This window comes from Nomascus leucogenys, chromosome 21 (genome assembly GCF_006542625.1).
Source record: "Nomascus leucogenys isolate Asia chromosome 21, Asia_NLE_v1, whole genome shotgun sequence".
Classification (NCBI taxonomy): domain Eukaryota; kingdom Metazoa; phylum Chordata; class Mammalia; order Primates; family Hylobatidae; genus Nomascus; species Nomascus leucogenys.
In genome coordinates, this window is record NC_044401.1 from 39,177,367 (window position 1) to 39,197,271 (window position 19,905).

Below are 19,905 nucleotides of genomic sequence, written 5' to 3' on the forward strand. Positions count from 1 at the left end.
AACACATCTAAATTGAATACATAAGGGAGAAAAGCTGGCCTAAAGCCTTGTGTAGATCTTTCTACCACTTATTTATACTTGTTCAAAGGGGAATCTGGCATTGAGTGATGCTTTTTAAAAATGTTTTAAATAATGTAAGCATGCCAAGTTAAAGAATATTGTATCACAGTTATAAATTACACTATGCTTGAAAATTGTCTGTATTTATTGTCCCACGTTCTGTAGTACTTATTTCAGTGTTAATAATTAAATATAATTCTAACTAATCCCTGAATAATGATGATGCCTCCAAGTTATTTTTTAAATTAATTTCAGAAATACCAAAGACATATATTGAAATATTTGTGAAGCCAAAAGTCAATCTGAAATGTTTATTTGGATTTCTAATTGCTCATTTCACAAAAGTGATTATGCAAAATTATCATAGTGCATACTACAATATAAAAGCCAATAATTATTTTCTCTACCTCACAAAAATAGATAAAATGGAGAAATGACTAAAGCTATTACAGCATTCACTTTCAATATTTTGATGACTATCCTTCAAGTTATGTTTACTGTACTAACAAGTTATGAATTTTATGCTGTATGCTTACTGTTTGGTAAAAAAACACAAAATAACAATGCTGTGTCTTATTATATACATATCCGATCATGCATATTGATTAAAGTCATATAATGCAGATTCTTGTTAATGCACTAAATAAAAGAAATGCACACACTCTGGATGGCAGTGGTTATGACATAGAGACAAAAGCCATTTTTTCAGAAATTGTTTTCCCAAGTTACCTCACTGCATTTTTGGAAAAAATATTCATAGACCAAAGAAGGCCAAATAGGAACAGCTCCGGTCTATAGCTCCCAGCCTGAGGAGCATAGAAGACAGGTGATTTCTGCATTTCCATTTGAGGTACTGGGTTCATCTCACTAGGGAGTGCCAAACAGTGGGTGCAGGACAGTCAGTGCAGTGCACTGTGCAGGAGCCAAAGCAGGGCGAGGCATTGCCTCACTCGGGAAGCACAAGGGGTCAGGGAGTTCCCTTTCCTAGTCAAAGAAAGGGGTAACAGACAGCACCTGGAAGATCGGGTCAGTCCCACCCTAATACTGCGCTTTTCCAACGGGCATGGAAAACGGCACACCAGGAGATTGTGTCCCACACCTGGCTCGGAGGATCCTATGCCCACGGAATCTCGCTGATTGCTAGCACGGCAGTCTGAGATCAAACTGCAAGGCAGCAGCGAGGCTGGGGGAGGGGTGCCCACCATTGCCCAGGCTTGCTTAGGTAAAAAAAGCAGCCAGGAAGCTCGAACTGGGTGGAGCCCATCACAGCTCAAGGAGGCCTGCCTGCCTGCCTCTGTAGGCTCCGCTCTGGGGGCAGGGCACAGACAAACAAAAATTCAGCAGGAACCTCTGCAGACTTAAATGTCCCTGTCTGACAGCTTTGAAGAGAGTAGTGGTTCTCCTAGCACGCAGCTGGAGATCTGAGAACGGACAGACTGCCTTCTAAAGTGGGTCCCTGACCCCCGAGCAGCCTAACTGGGAGGCACCCCTCAGTAGGGAAAGACTGACACCTCACTCACTCGCCAGGTTATCCTCTGAGACAAAACTTCCAGAGGAACTATCAGACAGCTGAATTTGTGGTCTCAAGAAAATCCACTGTTCTGCAGCCACTGCTGCTGACACTCAGCCAAACAGGGTCTGGAGTGGACCTCTAGAAAACTCCAACAGACCTGCAGCTGAGGTCCTGTCTGGTAGAAGGAAAACTAACAAACAGAAAGGACATCCACACCAAAAACCCATCTGTACATCACCATCATCAAAGACCAAAAGTAGATAAAACCACAAAGATGGGGAAAAAACACAGCAGAAAAACTGGAAACTCCAAAAAGCAGAGCACCTGTCCTCCTCCAAAGGAACGCAGTTCCTCGCCAGCAACGGAACAAAGCTGGATGGAGAATGACTTTGACGAGTTGAGAGAAGGTGGCTTCAGACGATCAAACTACTCTGAGCTACGGGAGGAAATTCAAAACAATAACAAAGAAGTTAGAAACTTTGAAAAAAAATTAGATGAATGGATAACTAGAATAACCAATGGAGAGAAGGGCTTAAAGGAGCTGATGGAGCTGAAAGCCAAGTTTTGAGAACTACGCGAAGATTGCAGAAGCCTCAGGAGCCGATGCGACCAACTGGAAGAAAGGGTATCAGTGATGGAAGATGAAATGAATGAAATGAAGCAAGAAGGGAAGTTTAGAGAAAAAAGAATAAAAAGAAATGAACAAAGCCTCCAAGAAATTTGGGACTATGTGAAAAGACCAAACCTACGTCTGATTGGTGTACCTGAAAATGATGGGGAGAATGGAACCAAGTTGGAAAACACTCTGCAAGATATTATCCAGGAGAACTTCCCCAATCTAGCCAGGCAGGCCAACATTCAGATTCAGGAAATACAGAGAACGCCACAAAGATACTCCTCGAGAACAGCAACTCCAAGACACATAATTGTCACATTCACCAAAGTTGAAATGAAGGAAAAAATGTTAAGCGTGGCCAGAGAGAAAGGTTGGGTTACCCACAAAGGGAAGCCCATCAGACTAACAGCTGATCTCTCGGCAGAAACTCTACAAGCCAGAAGAGAGTGGGGGCCGATATTCAACATTCTTAAAGAAAAGAATTTTCAACCCAGAATTTCATATCCAGCCGAACTAAGCTTCATAAGTGAAGGAGAAATAAAATACTTTAAAGACAAGCAAATGCTGAGTGACTGTGTCACCACCAGGCCTGCCCTAAAAGAGCTCCTGAAGGAAGCACTAAACATGGAAAGGAACAACCGGTACCAGCCACTGCAAAAACATGCCAAATTGTAAAGACCATCGAGGCTAGGAAGAAACTGCATCAACTAACAAGCAAAATAACCAACTAACATCATAATGACAGGATCACATTCACACATACCAATATTAACTTTAAATATAAAAGGGCTAAATGCTCCAATTAAAAGACACAGACTGGCAAACTGCATAAGGAGTCAAGACCCATCAGTGTGCTGTATTCAGGAAACCCATCTCACGTGCAGAGACACACATAGACTCAAAGGGATGGATGAAGATCTATCAAGCAAATGGAAAACAAAAAAAGGCAGGGGTTGCAATCCTAGTCTCTGATAAAATAGACTTTAAACCAACAAAGATCAAAAGAGACAAAGAAGGCCATTACATAATAGTAAAGGGATCAATTCAACAAGAAGAGCTAACTATCCTAAATATATATGCACCCAACACAGGAGCACCCAGATTCATAAAACAAGTCCTGAGTGACCTACAAAGGGACTTAAACTCCCACACAATAATAATGGGAGATTTTAACACCCCACTGTCAACATTAGACAGGTCAACCAGACAGAAAGTTAACAAGGATATCCAGGAATTGAACTCAGCTCTGCACAAAGTGGACCTAATAGACATCTACAGAACTCTCCACCCCAAATCAACAGAATATACGTTTTTTTCAGCACCACACCACACCTATTCCAAAATTGACCACATAGTTGGAAGTAAAGCTCTCCTCAGCAAATGTGAAAGAACAGAAATTATAACAAACTGTCTCTCAGACCACAGTGCAATCAAACTAGAACTCAGGATTAAGAAACTCACTCAAAACTGCTCGACTACATGGAAACTGAACAACCTGCTCCTGAATGACTACTGGGTACATAATGAAATGAAGACAGAAATAAAGATATTCTTTGAAACCAACGAGAACAAAGACACAACATACCAGAATCTCTGGGACACATTCAAAGCAGCGTATAGAGGGAAATTTATAGCACTAAATGCCCACAACAGAAAGCAGGAAAGATCCAAAATTGACACCCTAACATCACAATTAAAAGAACTAGAAAAGCAAGAGCAAACACATTCAAAAGCTAGCAGAAGGCTAGAAATAACTAAAATCAGAGCAGAACTGAAGGAAATAGAGACACAAAAAACCCTTCAAAAAATTAATGAATCCAGGAGCTGGTTTTTTGAAAAGATTAACAAAATTAATAGATCGCTAGCAAGACTAATAAAGAAGAAAAGAGAGAAGAATCAAATAGATGCAATAAAAAATGAAAAAGGGGTTATCACCACCAATCCCACAGAAATACAATCTACCATCAGAGAATACTACAAACACCTCTACGCAAATAAACTAGAAAATCTAGAAGAAAAGGATAAATTCCTCGACAAATACACCCTCCCAAGACTAAACCAGGAAGAAGTTGAATCTCTGAATAGACCAATAACAGGCTCTGAAATTGTGGCAATAATCAATAGCTTACCAACCATAAAGAGTCCAGGACCTGATAGATTCACAGCTGAATTCTACCAGAGGTACAAGGAGGAACTGGTACCATTCCTTCTGAAACTATTCCAATCGATAGAAAAAGAGGGAATCCTCCCTAACACATTTTATGAAGCCAGCATCGTCCTGATACCAAAGCCTGGCAGAGACAACCAAAAAAGAGAATTTCAGACCAATATCCTTGATGAACATTGATGCAAAAATCCTCAATAAAATACTGGCAAACCAAATCCAGCAGCACATCAAAAAGCGTATCCACCATGATCAAGTGGGCTTCATCCCAGGGATGCAAGGCTGGCTCAACATAGGCAAATCAATAAATGTAATCCAGCATATAAACAGAACCAAAGACAAAAACCACATGATTATCTCAATAGATGCAGAAAAGGCCTTTGACAAAATTCAACAACCCTTCATGCTAAAAACTCTCAATAAATTAGGTATTGATGGGACGTATCTCAAAATAATAAGAGCTATCTATGACAAACCCACAGCCAATATCATACTGAATGGGCAAAAACTGGAAGCATTCCCTTTGAAAACTGGCACAAGACAGGGATGCCCTCTCTCACCACTCCTATTCAACACAGTGCTGGAAGTTCTGGCCAGGGCAATCAGGCAGGAGAAGGAAATAAAGGGTATTCAATTAGGAAAAGAGGAAGTCAAATTGTCCCTGTTTGCAGATGACATGATTTTATATCTAGAAAACCCCATTGTCTCAGCCCAAAATCTCCTTAAGCTGATTAGCAAATTCAGCAAAGTCTCAGGATACAAAATCAATGGACAAAAATCACAAGCATTCTTGTACACCAATCACAGACAAACAGAGAGCCAAATCATGAGTGAACTCCCATTCACACTTGCTTCAAAGAGAATAAAATACCTAGGAATCCAACTTACAAGGGATGTGAAGGACCTCTTCAAGGAGAACTACAAACCACTGCTCAATGAAATAAAAGAGGATACAAACAAATGGAAGAGCATTCCATGCTCATGGGTAGGAAGAATCAATATCATGAAAATGGCCATACTGCCCAAGGTAATTTATAGATTCAATGCCATCCCCATCAAGCTACCAATGACTTTCTTCACAGAATTGGAAAAAGCTACTTTAACGTGCATATGGAACCAAAAAAGAGCCCACATCACCAAGTCAATCCTAAGCCAAAAGAACAAAGCTGGAGGCATGGTGCTACCTGACTTCAAACTATACTACAAGGCTACAGTAACCAGAACAACATGGTACTGGTACCACAACAGAGACATAGATCAATGGATCAGAATAGAGCCCTCAGAAATGATGCCACATATCTACAACTATCTGATCTTTGACAAACCTGACAAAAACAAGCAATGGGGAAAGGATTCCCTATTTAATAAATGGTGCTGGGAAAACTGGCTAGCCATATGTAGAAAGCTGAAACTGGATCCCTTCCTTACACCTTATACAACAATTAATTCAAGATGGATTAAAGACTTACATGTTAGACCTAAAACCATAAAAACCCTAGAAGAAAGCCTAGGCAATACCATTCAGGACATAGGCATGGGCAAGGACTTCATGTCTAAAACACCAAAAGCAATGGCAACAAAAGCCACAATTGACAAATGGGGTCTAATTAAACTAAAGAGCTTCTGCACAGCAAAAGAAACTACCATCAGAGTGAACAGGCAACCTACAGAATGGGAGAAAATTTTTGCAACCTGCTCATCTGACAAAGGGCTAATATCCAGAATCTACAATGAACTCAAACAAATTTACAAGAAAAAAACAGCCCCATCAAAAAGTGGGCGAAGGACATGAACAGACAATTCTCAAAAGAAGACATTTATGCAGCCAAAAAACACATGAAAAAATGCTCATCATCACCAGCCATCAGAGAAATGCAAATCAAAACCACAATGAGATACCATCTCACACCAGTTAGAATGGCCATCATTAAAAAATCAGGAAACAACAGGTGCTGGAGAGGATGTGGAGAAATATGAACACTTTTACACTGTTGGTGGGACTGTAAACTAGTTCAACCATTGTGGAAGTCAGTGTGGTGATTCCTCAGGGATGTAGAACAAGAAATACCATTTGACCCAGCCATCCCATTACTGGGTATATACCCAAAGGACTATAAATCATGCTGCTATAAAGACACATGCACACATATGTTTATTGTGGCACTATTCACAATAGCAAAGACTTGGAACCAACCCAAATGTCCAACAACGATAGACTGGATTAAGAAAATGTGGCACACATACACCATGGAATACTATGCAGCCATAAAAAATGATGAGTTCATGTCCTTTGTAGGGACATGGATGAAACTAGAAATCATCATTCTCAGTAAACTATCACAAGGACAAAAAACCAAACACTGCATGTTCTCACTCAAAGGTGGGAATTGAACAATGAGAACTCATGGACACAGGAAGGGGAACATCACACTCCGGGGACTGTTGTGGGGTGGGGGGAGGGGGGAGGGACAGCATTAGGAGATATACCTAATGCTAAATGACGAGTTAATGGGTGCAGCACACCAACATGGCACATGGATACATATGTAACAAACCTGCACATTGTGCACATGTACCCTAAAACCTAAAGTATAATGAAAAAAAAAAAAAACTAAAAACCAAAAAAAAAAAAAAAAATTCATAGACCAATTCATGAAGAAGCTCAATGGCAGACACAATCGTACAATTTATTAAAAAAGAGAAGGGAGAGGAAGAAAGAATTTAAAGAGCTACCAGTTGTTAAAATGTGAATTGAACATATTTGTAAGATATGAAGAATTTTGTGGGTTTTTTTTTCTTTTTAGTGGGCAAAATGTATGGATTATGATGGATGAGTTTGATTACTGTCAGCACATTTATGTGAACTATTGTTCAGAATATGGTTTGTCAGTATTGATTATGTAGCAGCTTTACTTTGTAAATTTTGTTCAGATTATGACATTCCTTTGTAGAGTCTTTAAAAACTATATAAAGAAGGATAAAAAGTGGCCATGTCTGAACTGATAAAGAGTAATTTGTGGTGATCCTTCTCAGTTAATCCTTGTATTAGTTTGCTAGGGCCGCCATAACAAAGTGCCACAGACTAGGTGGCTTAAAAAACAGTAATTTATTTTTTCACAGTTCTGGAAACCAGAAGTTTAAGATCGAGGTGTCAGTAGGAATGGTTTCTTCTGAGGCCTCTCTCCTTGGCTGGGAGATGGCTATCTTCTCCCTGTGTCTTCACCTGATCTTCCCCCAGTGTATGTGTGTGTCCTAATCTCCTCTTGTAATAACATCAGTTATAATGGATTAGGACCTACCCTGGTGACCTCATTGTAACTTCATTACCTCTTTAAGGACTCCAAATACAGTCACATTCTGAGGTACTGGGGGTTCAGACTTCAACATTTGAATTTTAAGGGGGCACAATTCAGCCCGTAACAGTGCACCAGCCCCTAACAGCTGGCATTGTGGCCAAATCTTGCTATGTCCTCAAATCCAAGGCCTCGTAAGCACTCAGGGAGAACTCGATGCAAAGGAGAGTACTGCATGCTACAGTCACACTGAAAGGCGGTATCTAATGATTTATTTATTCCATATTTGCCTCTTACAAGTTTAACCCAGCTAAAGGGTAGGATTTGGGTATATGAATATTTATTAGCCAGAGTCTTATTGAGTAAAAGTGCATTTCTAGGACCTCCTAATAGATTCTTTCCATCCTCTCTCTTCAACCTCTCTAATGCATTTACATAGTTGATTTAAAAACCAAATCTACATTATTTCTCCATTGCTACTTTTCATAAATTATAAATTCACCACCCTCTTCGGAATGATGTTATTTTGACTTGATTTGTCATTAATTACAAGGTCTGAGGACTTGAAGCAGTTAAGTAAAGAAAGTGCTAGATCTCTATAGCAAGTTAACGTAGGCAGAATTGTCTGAATGCACGTGTTCTTGTATGTTACTTTACATGCATTATACTATTATTTGGAAAGTCTTGTAGAAAGAATGAGTGTTTATAAGATTACATAAAGTCTACACACACACACACACAAAACAAGTCCACAATCCAATTTGTGAAATCCAGTTTGTACGACTCATGGTACGAATTGGGTGCAAGCACTATATATCACTATGTGGAATACAGGATTGTTTATACTCTAATAATCCCTGGCCTCGTAAGCAGGGATATCCCTGCTTGGTGATATTTTATAATACCTAAGAAAGAATTTATTTGGCAATCTGTTTATATAAGAAATCAAACCTGTCAGCATTTCCCTCTCTAATTGTCAATTAGATACGGTGACAAATATATATAGGAAGTTAGAATTCTTTAAATTACCATCAGGTTCTCTACTCTTTTTAACTTGTGTTATAAATAACACCTATCTAGAACATCTAGTGACAGATTTTGTCTCATGAGTCATATATTCCCAAGACTTTGTATGATGTTAAGATAGTGGTAGTCATCAGTTTTGATATCTTAAAGGCCCAGATATTTTATGATTTGATGATAGTGGCAGTCATCAGCTTCCTGATAATCTGTGTTCGCAATCCAATTTCAGTTTATAGCAAGCAGATAGTGCAGAAATGAGCCTGCAGTCACTCACTCTCTCTGCTTCTTGGTATGTTCTGAATTAGACTTTTCTCCCCTTATTGCCAATCCCAGGCTCAGTCTGAACTTAAAATCATTCTGCCTTGGGTCCTTTGGCTTTAGGCTACTTGATACAGCCTGTTTTCTAACTCTCTCTTTTTGGTTATCTTTAATAATAAGTAACATCAAGGGAGGGGACATCATAGTACTTATTTTTATGTATTATTTTTTGAAAAATCTGTTAAAAGTAGACAAAGGAGGAAAAACACACACTTGTGACACTGTCGATCCATGTTGCAAGACAAAAAACTTGATTTTGTAAAATCAGAGGGAAAATTAGTGCTCTTGGCTATAATTGGCTACCACTTTGGCTAAACTGTTGAATCTATTTATTTGATACTCGAACATGGCAAGCCATGAAAACCACTAACAAAAGAATGCAAGTAAAAGTGTGATCACTTTTTATAATCATTCCTAAGTAAAACAGCTGATAGGTACTAAGATGGCAACTCAGACTGTCTGTTTTCAAAACTAATACAATAAATTCTAACACCTTAGCTGTAGCATATAATGCCAAAATAAGTTTTAAAAAATTGTATATTTATGGAACAAAAAAGTTTCATTTATTTATTAAAAATATGTAATTATGAGAAACACTTGGTTAAAACTGATGCTTCTGAGGGCCATTAATTTGCTGTTATACTAAGAATCTTCAAAACACAATTTTAGTATTTAACAGTTTCTCATGCTGGTACATGTAAATGATAGTCAATGGCCCAGTGTCAATAATAATAAAATATCTGGAAACAACCAGAATATTTCTCTCTAGGGATTGGCTAAAAAGTAATGATGTAGTCATAGAATATAACATTAGGCAAACTTTTCCAAAAAAGAGTAAAGCCCCATGTACACATATGGAAATTTGTATAACTACCTGGTTAGGTGAAAAAAGTGCAATCCATTCATGTTGGTAAAGAAGGAAGGCTGTCTCTGTGTGTATGTGGTCCTTTTTATCTGGTCACCACATGTGAATGGGAAGACAGGCACTCTGTGTCATCCCAGGTGTGGCCATTTTATATAGTCCTTGATATGAACAGTGCTGCCTGCAGTTATGAGACTTGACAGCCCTGCTTTATAAATAACTTCAGGAATGATCTATAGAAAACCATTCAAGCCCATTACCTCTGCATAGTCAATACTAGGGATTTAAAATGGAGATGGGGAGGTATGGAGGTTGTTTCATTTTTTAATTTTTTATACTTGAAGTTTTAGGGTACATGTGCACAATGTGCAGGTTAGTTACATATGTATACATGTGCCATGTTGGTGTGCTGCACCCATCAACTCGTCATTTAACATTAGGTATTGTGGAAGTCAGTGTGGCGATTCCTCAGGGATCTTGAACTAGAAATACCATTTGACCCAGCAACCCCATTACTGGGTATATACCCAAAGGATTATAAATCATGCTGCTATAAAGACACATGCACATGTATGTTTACTGCGGCACTATTCACAATAGCAAAGACTTGGAACCAACCCAAATGTCCATCAATGATAGAGTGGATTAAGAAAATGTGGCACATACACACCATGGAGGTTGTTCTTTCAAATTTAAACTCCTACTGAATTTTTTACCATGTAAATTTGTATTTTTTAATTTAAAATCTTAAGGCTAATTTTATAATACTAAGCATGCAATAGATGTTTTATGAATGTGTTTTAGTTTATTCTAGACATTACTCTAGAAATGCGAAAATGTTACCATTTCTAAAGACAGGACTTAAAAACATAGCTATGCTGATAATTCCAAAATCTCCGTATCTCTGGTTTTGATCTCTCCTGAAATTCAGATTTTATTTACAAATACCTGTTGTACCTTTCTATTTTGATACTTCAAAGGCTCCTCCTATTCACTTTTTTAAAACTGAACTTATAGTCTTCCTTCACAAACATCTCCCTTTTGCTGCATTCTATACCTTCAACGATGTTCTTTTCATTCACCAAGCCAACTATGACAAAAATCCTAAAAGTCATCTTAGATTCTTTCCTCCCCCCACCCCTGTACTGTATTTCATTGATCCTGAAATAATATTGATTTTTCTCCCTTAATCTCAAACGTGTCTTTTCCTCTCCATCTGGACAGCCACCAATAACATTTTATCACCTATCATTAATTATGTGAGTTATTATAATAATCTCTTGAGCTCCTGAATTGAAGCTTTTCTTGTTAATACATCCCCCATACTACAGCCAGAATAACCGAAACTTAGTATCTACCCTTACTCTTCTACTAAATTACCAAATAATATTAGGATACATATTTCCTTTCTCCTGGGAGGAATGATTTTTAAAGATAGCACTGATTAAAAAATTTTTTTCTAGATATCAACTTTTATGCGTACTTTCATGCTTAAGTATATCTATGATATACAAAAGTGAATTATAGGCTGGGTGTGGTGGCTCATGGCTATAATCCCAGCACTTTAGGAGATCAAAGTGGGTGATTGGCTTGAGCATAGGAGTTCGAGACCACCCTGGGCAAGATAGCGAAACCCTGTCTCTACAAAAACTACAAAAATTAATCAGGTGTGGTGGCATGTGCCTGTAGTCCCAGTTACTCAGAAGGCTGAGGTGGAAGGATCACTTGATCGGAGACAGAGGCCGCAGTGAGCCGAGATCACACAACTGCACTCCAGCCTATGCAACAAAGCAAGACTTCGTCTCAAAAAAAGGGAAGAAATTAAATTATATAAGTTACATGATATGTAATATGTATTACTTAAGGTGTAACCACAACTAGAAATAACTGTGTGTGTGTGTGTGTGTGTGTGTGTAGATGAAATTAACATATTTGTACCAGTAATTATCTGGTTTAAAACCTCTGGGTATACAAACAAAATAGTGAGATGCCATCAATGAAAAGTAGATTATAAACATGCAATTGAATGTAGTAATATAAAGAACACTGAACCATTGGTTAGTCCTGGTTCTGCTTATATCTAGCTTTGAGATTGCACAGTAGCTTAAGGTCTGCATATTTGAGCTTCCTTCTCCACAAAATAAGAAGAGATTTAGGCTAGATTAGAGATAGCAAATAAGTCTCAACTCAAGTACCACCTCAATCAATTTGAAGTGATTGTCTGAGGAGCAAAGGCATGCATCTGGTACTAGCAGTGTTATACTGAAATCAGATAGGAAGCTCTGCCATACTTGGGAGAGAGAAAGTTACAGTACATATACCCAGTGTTAGCTATCCCAGGAGCAGATGTCATTAAGTCCCAACTTTGTCATTCAATAGTTCTGTGCTAGATAACAAGAGTACATTTAAAGTGTTGGTCTTGGCTGGGTGCAGTGGCTCACGCCTGTAGTTCTAGCACTTTAGGAAGCCAAGGTGGACAGATCAGTTGAGTCCAGGAGTTTGAGACCAGCCTGGGCAACGTGGCAAAACCCCATCTCTACAAAAAACACAAAACGTAGCCAGGTGTGGTGGTGCACGCCTATAGTCCTAGCTACTCGTGAGGCTGAGGGGTGAGGATTGCTCGCAGCCGGGAGGTCAAGGCTGCAGTGAGCTGAGACTGCGCAACTGCACTGTAGCCTGAATGACAGAGTAAGACCCTGTCTCAAAATAAATAAATAAACAAACATAAATTTAAAAAAAGGGAGTATTTTTCTTTGGTTACCTTCAAGTATTCTAGTTCGTTTAAGATATAGTATCTCATAGGTGAATGTGGCTCCAATGATAATCCAAATGTTTGATGATTTTATAAGCAGCAGACTTTCTACAGCAGTATTTTTAATGTTTCTCTTTAGATCTTCCACCACCTCCTGTGCCGCCACCTGCTATAAAGTCACCTACTGCCCAATCCAAGACACAGCTGGAAGTACGACCTGTAGTGGTGCCAAAACTCCCTTCTATAGATGCAAGAACAGACAGATCATCAGACAGAAAAGGAAGCAGTTACAAGGGGAGAGAAGTATTGGATGGAAGACAAGTTGCTGACATGCGAACAAATCCAGGCGACCCCAGAGAAGCACAGGAACAGCAAAATGACGGGAAGGGACGTGGAAACAAGGCAGCAAAACGAGACCTTCCACCAGCAAAGACTCATCTCATCCAAGGTACCCATCCAGTCAAGCAGCAAATAAATATAGATTGAGTGTGTTTGCAGGGCATACAGTTAGGCTCTATATGGCCATGTAAAAAGTGGTAAGATTAAGACATTTGCTCTGCAATGGAGGAGATAGGCACGTACTCGAATAATTTCAGTACGATTCACTCCAGTATATGACTTTATACTCAATCTCACCTGGAGAGGTGCCAATTGAGTTAGATTTTAAAGAAAAGCATAATTTCCACAGGTTAAAGAGGGAGAAGGGATATCAGGGAAAAGAAATAAGAAAAGAACATGAATGTGTGAAAATGAATGTTTGGTGAACAATGGTTTCCACTTTGGCCGGAGAATTGAATATTTGGGGCCAGAGACCATCTCTGTAAAAAATACAAAAATTAGCTGGGCATAGTGGCACATGCCTGTAGTCCTAGCTACTCGGGAGGCTGAGGTGGGAGGATGGTTTGCACCCGGGAGGTCAAGACTGCAGTCAGCTGAGATCGCACAACTGCTCTGTATCCTGGGTGAAAAATAAAACTAGAAAGGTGGTTAGGCCAAGTTGCAAAGGCCAGGGATACTATTCTGAAGGGTTTGAGATTTATAACAAGGGCAGTTGTGAGCCAACAAGGAATTCTGAGTGAGAAATGACATAATCAGATATGTGTTTTAGAAAAATAACTGGCAGCACTATACAGTGGAGGAAGAGACTGGAAACCGGTAGATGAAGGTGTCAGAAACATTACAGTGACACTCTAAGTATAAAATATGAAAGCACTGAATTAAAATAGCTCAGAAGAGCAGGAAGGATCAGCCTATACAGACACTTCAGAGAGAGGCCCAACAGGACTTGGTGGCTAATTGAATGTTCAACGGTAAGATGAAATAACAGAGTAAACAAAAAAAGTTATTCATAGGTTGACTAGGTGGCCCTGAATGACCAGTGGAACATGATTGTATTAACCAATGTAAAAAAAATAAAATAAAGAACAGAGAAAATGTTAAATTTCATGGGGAAAATTATTGCAGTTTTGAATGGATTAAAATGCCGACAAGAACACAGATAGTAAAAATCACAACAAAAATGTAGAGAATTAGGTTTAAAGGTGAGAAGAAAGGTTGTGAGGACAGAGTGGATTTTAGAACCCACAACACAGAGGTGATAATTATGTGAATGACAAAGTCTGAATTTCAGCAGAGATAATGCCGGTAACTATTTATCAATCAGCTATCCAGGAAGAAAACAAAACCAAACCCTAATTTGTAGCCATTTGCTTACTTCTGTTGCATGAATACTCTCAAAATTGCCAATTTCAAGTCACTGAATGTGCAGGTAGGAAGAGACGAATGTAATCAGCTATTGTGAAATATTGAGCCTGCTCCAACACACCACTAGTCAACGATGATTATACTTAGAGAGTAGGCAGATAAGCAACATCCTATGAAGGAAACAGATTGACCGACCCAGAGATTTAATAATCAAGATATCCAAAAGCTATTGAAAATAGTGTCCTATAAAGAATGGGGTGGGAAATTTTCAGACAGGAAGGCATATAAAATGCCACAGTGGTGAAAGTTGAATGTAAACCAAGCGAGGAAAAAAGGGATCTTGCAATATGTTGTTTGTGGGTCAAAATAAAAGCCAGACTGTATTGGGTTGGAAAGTGAATGGAAATTTTGGAAGAGAGGTGATGAGCACAAGCTCTTTTTGGAAGTTTGGGGTGAGGAGGAAATCTTGGGATAGAGTTTGACAGAAAGGCCAAATCACTGGAAATGATTTAGGATTGTGGATTTGAACATTATTATAGACTAAAGAGAAGAAGCCATGTTGGAGGAAGAAACACAAGAAACAGATTATTAGTTGAGGAATCAGCAAAGAGTGATGGGGAATGAAACTTAAAAACCTACGGGGCACTTAACTACTGTATGTTAATAGATATATTGTGGTAAGATCTGACTTCAGTGTATTGTTGTATTTATTATGGACATCTGGTCATTAGCTAACTTGTTTTCAACACAGAGGGCAATTTCTCTTTGTTCTGTGACTGCAGCATGAACTCCTAATCCAGGCATAGACTCAGAAGTGAGGTGATAAATAAAGCTGTGCATTTCAGTCTGATGCCTCTATTGTGTGACCACAATGTCCTTGATAATATCACCACAATCCAAAGCTTGAAAAACTTACTTATTTTTCTCAGTTTACCCAAAGTTGATCTGGCTCTGAACTTTTGACACAGTGGGACTCGACTCCAAATAGTGATTCATAAATAGAATGTGATGATGTAAATTGCGAGGTCTATATCTGGCCAGAAAGTATGGAGCAATTCCTGCTTATAAGAAGGCTTCATTAAAAGTTGGCTGGGCATGGTGGTTCATGCCTGTAATCCCAGCACTTTGGGAGGCCAAGGTGGGTGGATCACAAGGTCAGGAGTTCGAGACCAGCCTGGCCAACATGGTGAAAATAAAAAAAATAGCCAGGTGTGATTGTGTGCACCTGTAATCCCAGCTACTCGGGAGGCTGAGGCAGGAGAATTGCTTGAACCCGGAAGGAGGAGATTGGAGTGAGCCAAGATCATACCATTGCACTCCAGGTCTGGGCAACAGAGCAACACTCTGTCTTGGAAAATAATTAATAAATAAATATTTTAAAAATTAAAAAGTAGGTGAGATTATTCTTCAGAAGGAAATTTTACAAACCTGAAAATATCTTGTATGCAGATTTAGAAAATAGAGATAAAATTTTTAAAAATCAATCTTCAGAAATTTAGTAAGTTGTCCTTTCTGCTATAAAATATTTCTATCAAACAAACTAAGACTAGACCGTTAGTCTAGAAACAAGGAACCCATGGAATCATGGAAATCACTGAGGTACACTGACGAGTTATTATTTTATATGCTCTGCTTTTCCAAGTTTTTATTTGAATCATAACCCTATGTATATATGCCATTAAATGATCATTTGTATGCATTGCTGTAATTTTCACCTTCATAATTCAGTTTAAATTGTTTATAGTGAAAGAGGCATCCTGATTTATGTGTATAATGCATGATTATTTTTAATTAAGGAGAGTGGTCTTTTGGACTTGAATGTCTGATCATTTTGCTGACATTTGCCTCCGTTAGTTCAATTTATTTCTACATATATCAAATACCTACTGTGTTATTAAGCATTGTACTAAATCCTGAGATTTATGTATAAGCATAAACCTTGACTTCAAGGGGCTTTTAGTCAGGGAGAGAGGGACAGATAATTATAAATTCATAGATATTTTTGTATTCAGTATAACCTTCATAGTGCCATGATACTTGAGAGTCCAGAAGAGAGAGAATTCACTCAGGACTCTGAGAGAATGTTAGGAAAGATCTCTTTCCTAAGCAAAGAGGATTTATTTAGGTGGATAATCTGCATAAAAAGCTTGAAGGTCTATTGAGGAAACTGTAAGAAATTCAGTACAACTTCATAATAAAAGTGGTCAAAGATGAAGCTCTTGAGGTACATGAAGAGAGCCTATAGATTTTATAAGAGGAAAGTGGCTGAGTGAAGACAGTTTGGAGGGGAATAGCTCAAGGATGTTTGAAGATGTGTGCAACCCCCAGACAAGAAATGTAGAAAATATAAACCACGCTATAGGAGCAAGGATGGGTGACTCAGAAAATCCAAGAAACTTTTTAGAGTCAAAATCAACCTTACTTGTTGTATGTTGGACTATGTGGAAAGGATACACTTAAGATGTATGGAAAGGTTGCTGAAAGGGAAAAATATATAATAATTTCAATTTTCTGTCTTGCATATCTTAATGATTAGTGATGTCATTCACTGTCTTAGAGAATATAGCAAAGGGAGACATCTCAGGGAGTGCGCATTGTGAGGTCAATGTTCAACAGGTTGCGTCTGAGGAACATGCAAGAGTAGGGGTTCAGTTTGGGTGCCTATAGGAGCCTAAGGTTTGAGGCATAGTTTAGGAATTAAAAATATAAGTTAATGATTCAGCATGATGAAAATAATGGAGAACAATTTATTAATGACGTGTTATAGGTCAAGTTGAAAGTACATCAGCACACAAAGCAGACAAAATAACTCCCCTTATGACAGTGATATTTTAGAAAGGGTTATAATCTGTGAGACTGGGTAAAATCACCTAGGGTCAGTAGAAGAAAAAATATGTATACAGTATTAAGCCATTCTTGCATTTCTATAGAGAAAAACCTGAGACTGAGTAATTTATAAAAGAAAGAGATTTAATTGGCTAAGTGTTCTGCAGCCTTTATAGGAAACATGGTGTTGACATCTGTTTGGCTTCTGAGGAGACCTCAGGAAGCTTAGAATCATGGCGGAAGGTGAAGGCGTAATAGGCACATCACATGGTGAAAGCAGGAGCAAGACAGAGAGAGAGTGGGACGGAGGTGCCACATACTTTTAAACCACCGGATCTTGTGTGAACTCAGAGCGAGAGCTCACCTATCATCAAGGGGATGGCCCAAGCGATCCATGAGGGATCTGCCTCCATGATCCAGGCATCTACCACCTGGCCCCACCTCCAACAGTGGGGATTACAATTCAACATGAGATTTGGGCAGGGACAAATATCCAAACTATATCATTCATATATGTATACACACACACACATGCACACACATGAATGATATACATACATATATGTATAACATATATATAATTATTATATTATACATATATATGAATTATATACATTAGGCTGAAAGTAGAAACCTGTAGAGCATCAACATATCCATGGCGCTTCATAAAAAGAGCTCACAGAAGACTGACCAGGGAGGAAGGAAAACTAGCAGCTGAGAGAATAATATTTGCATTGATTAAGAGCAGTAAGAAGTCCAGGGACACAAGGCTGGAAACATGGTTAGCATTATCAGTTTTCTCAGTTTCATAGTAGTGATATAGGCATAAATAGATTTCAGTGGGATGCAGAACGAATGGGAATTGTGACTATCAATATTGAATCCAAATTGCTTTTCAAGAAGCTTGGATGAGTGGTGAGGAAAGAAAGGTGTTGATTTCATGGAGAGCACAGTCTTAAGGAGAAAGTTTTTAGCAAGAGAGAGATTTTATCATATTGTAGTTTGAGAAAACTAAAGTGAGTAGAGAGAAAGCCGTTGATGAAACAGAGACAGAGGATGGTGGTCACACGATATCAAGTGTTATGAAGAGAAGCTGCAGAAAGAGTCATCCTCATGGACTGTGAAACTCCTGTGTCAGAACTGTGGGTTAGGAGTGAAAGTTGTGACGAGTAGAATGGAAAGAACAAGATGCTATCAAGGAAGACTATACTGGCTTCAAAAAACGATGGCTTGGGCCTCAGAGGTGGAGATGTGTTTGTGCAAGGATAGAGGAGCAATGATTTAGAACTGGTGATGGTGAGCTAGAGGCAAGCCTTCCTCCTTACCCTTCCACTACAGAGAATGTTAGGGGGAACTTCAGGGGAAATCAGGCTTCATTCAGGCAATGTGAATAGTAGAGGAAGCATTTGGGGGAGGTGGGGAAAAGCATGCCAAAGAGTTAGGTATTTATGTGTTTGTCGTCTGAAAGGCAGAGTTGACAGACTTCGGAGAGAAATGAGGCTGATGCATCAGTAGAAGTAGCACCAAATTTCAAGCAGTAAGGAGGTAGAAATTCAGGAGACAGAAATTAATTGGAGTGGCTTGCTTATTGAAGTTAGCAACAATAGCAGGCTTCTAAGATTCAGAGTTCCACAATGTAAATAGGACATTGACGTGTAGGTTGATATTTTGGTGTCTGTGGAGTGAACCCAGGCTTGGCTCTGTTTGATATTTCTAGGAGACTGGGCTTGATTTTTACCAATTCCTTATAATAACATTTTTTAAGTTATATAGATATTTTATTATCTCATCTGTTTTCATATCAACGCTAAGAAACTGTCTCACGTGTCCGTGTGAACAGAGGCCTGACAGAAACCCTCTAGGTATAGATATTATCACTTTTTTTGGAAAAGTGGAAACTAAAGCCTAAAATAATCTGAGATCATATAGTGAATGACAGAATTGGAAGCCAAGTCTGACTCCAGGTTTGGTTTGCCTCTTTTAATGATACTGGTCTCTAGTGAGTTTGAGATGGACAAGAGCTTATGAGTGGAATCAATCCAAATGCCTGACTACTAATAGGAAAATAACAAGGCTTATGCTTTTCATTTTCAAGACACTATGCTGCATTATTCATTATGCTTATAGAGTGTCCTCATTTATACCTTAAATCACTGATGCTTCCTTATTCAGAATTACAGATAGACAGGAGTGATACAATATACAGTGAAAGTGTATGATGGTGTTCACCTGCATTTATTATATTTCATTACACAGAGGATATTCTACCTTATTGTAGACCTACTTTTCCAACATCAAATAATCCCAGAGATCCCAGTTCCTCAAGCTCAATGTCATCAAGAGGATCAGGAAGCAGACAGAGAGAACAAGCAAATGTAGGTCGAAGAAATATTGCAGAAATGCAGGTACTTGGAGGATATGAAAGAGGAGAAGATAATAATGAAGAATTAGAGGTATCTATAATTTTTCCCCAAGTTTACCAATGTTAGACTGTTGTTGTTTTATCAGTTCATCAGTGTACAGAAATGTTACTATTTTATCACAAACTTTTCAGTACTCTAATGTCTATGATGGCAGAAACTGAAGTTCTGAGAATTTGAGAATATTCTTGAAATGTGTTCCAAAGTTTTCAATGTTAATGGCAATTTATTTGTTTATCTAGGGTTTATCTTCATTTGCAGATTTTCAGATAAGAAACATATATGGCAACACATTGTTAAGAAGTAAGAGCTGTTGATCTAGAGCTATTATAATCCATAGCATTGTAGCAGGCT

General features: G+C 38.6%; 1 protein-coding gene across 4 annotated transcripts in view; it reads left to right on the top strand.

The window, feature by feature from the left end:
* ROBO1 (roundabout guidance receptor 1) overlaps positions 1-19,905 on the top strand; it is a 1,192,968-nt gene that overhangs the window by 1,170,512 nt on the left and 2,551 nt on the right. For all 4 annotated transcript variants that reach the window (XM_030801652.1, XM_030801651.1, XM_030801653.1 and 1 more), the window contains 2 exons: positions 12,741-13,049; positions 19,388-19,584. In XM_030801652.1, coding sequence (XP_030657512.1) covers positions 12,741-13,049; positions 19,388-19,584 — 506 coding nt within the window. The remainder of the gene's footprint in view (positions 1-12,740; positions 13,050-19,387; positions 19,585-19,905) is intronic.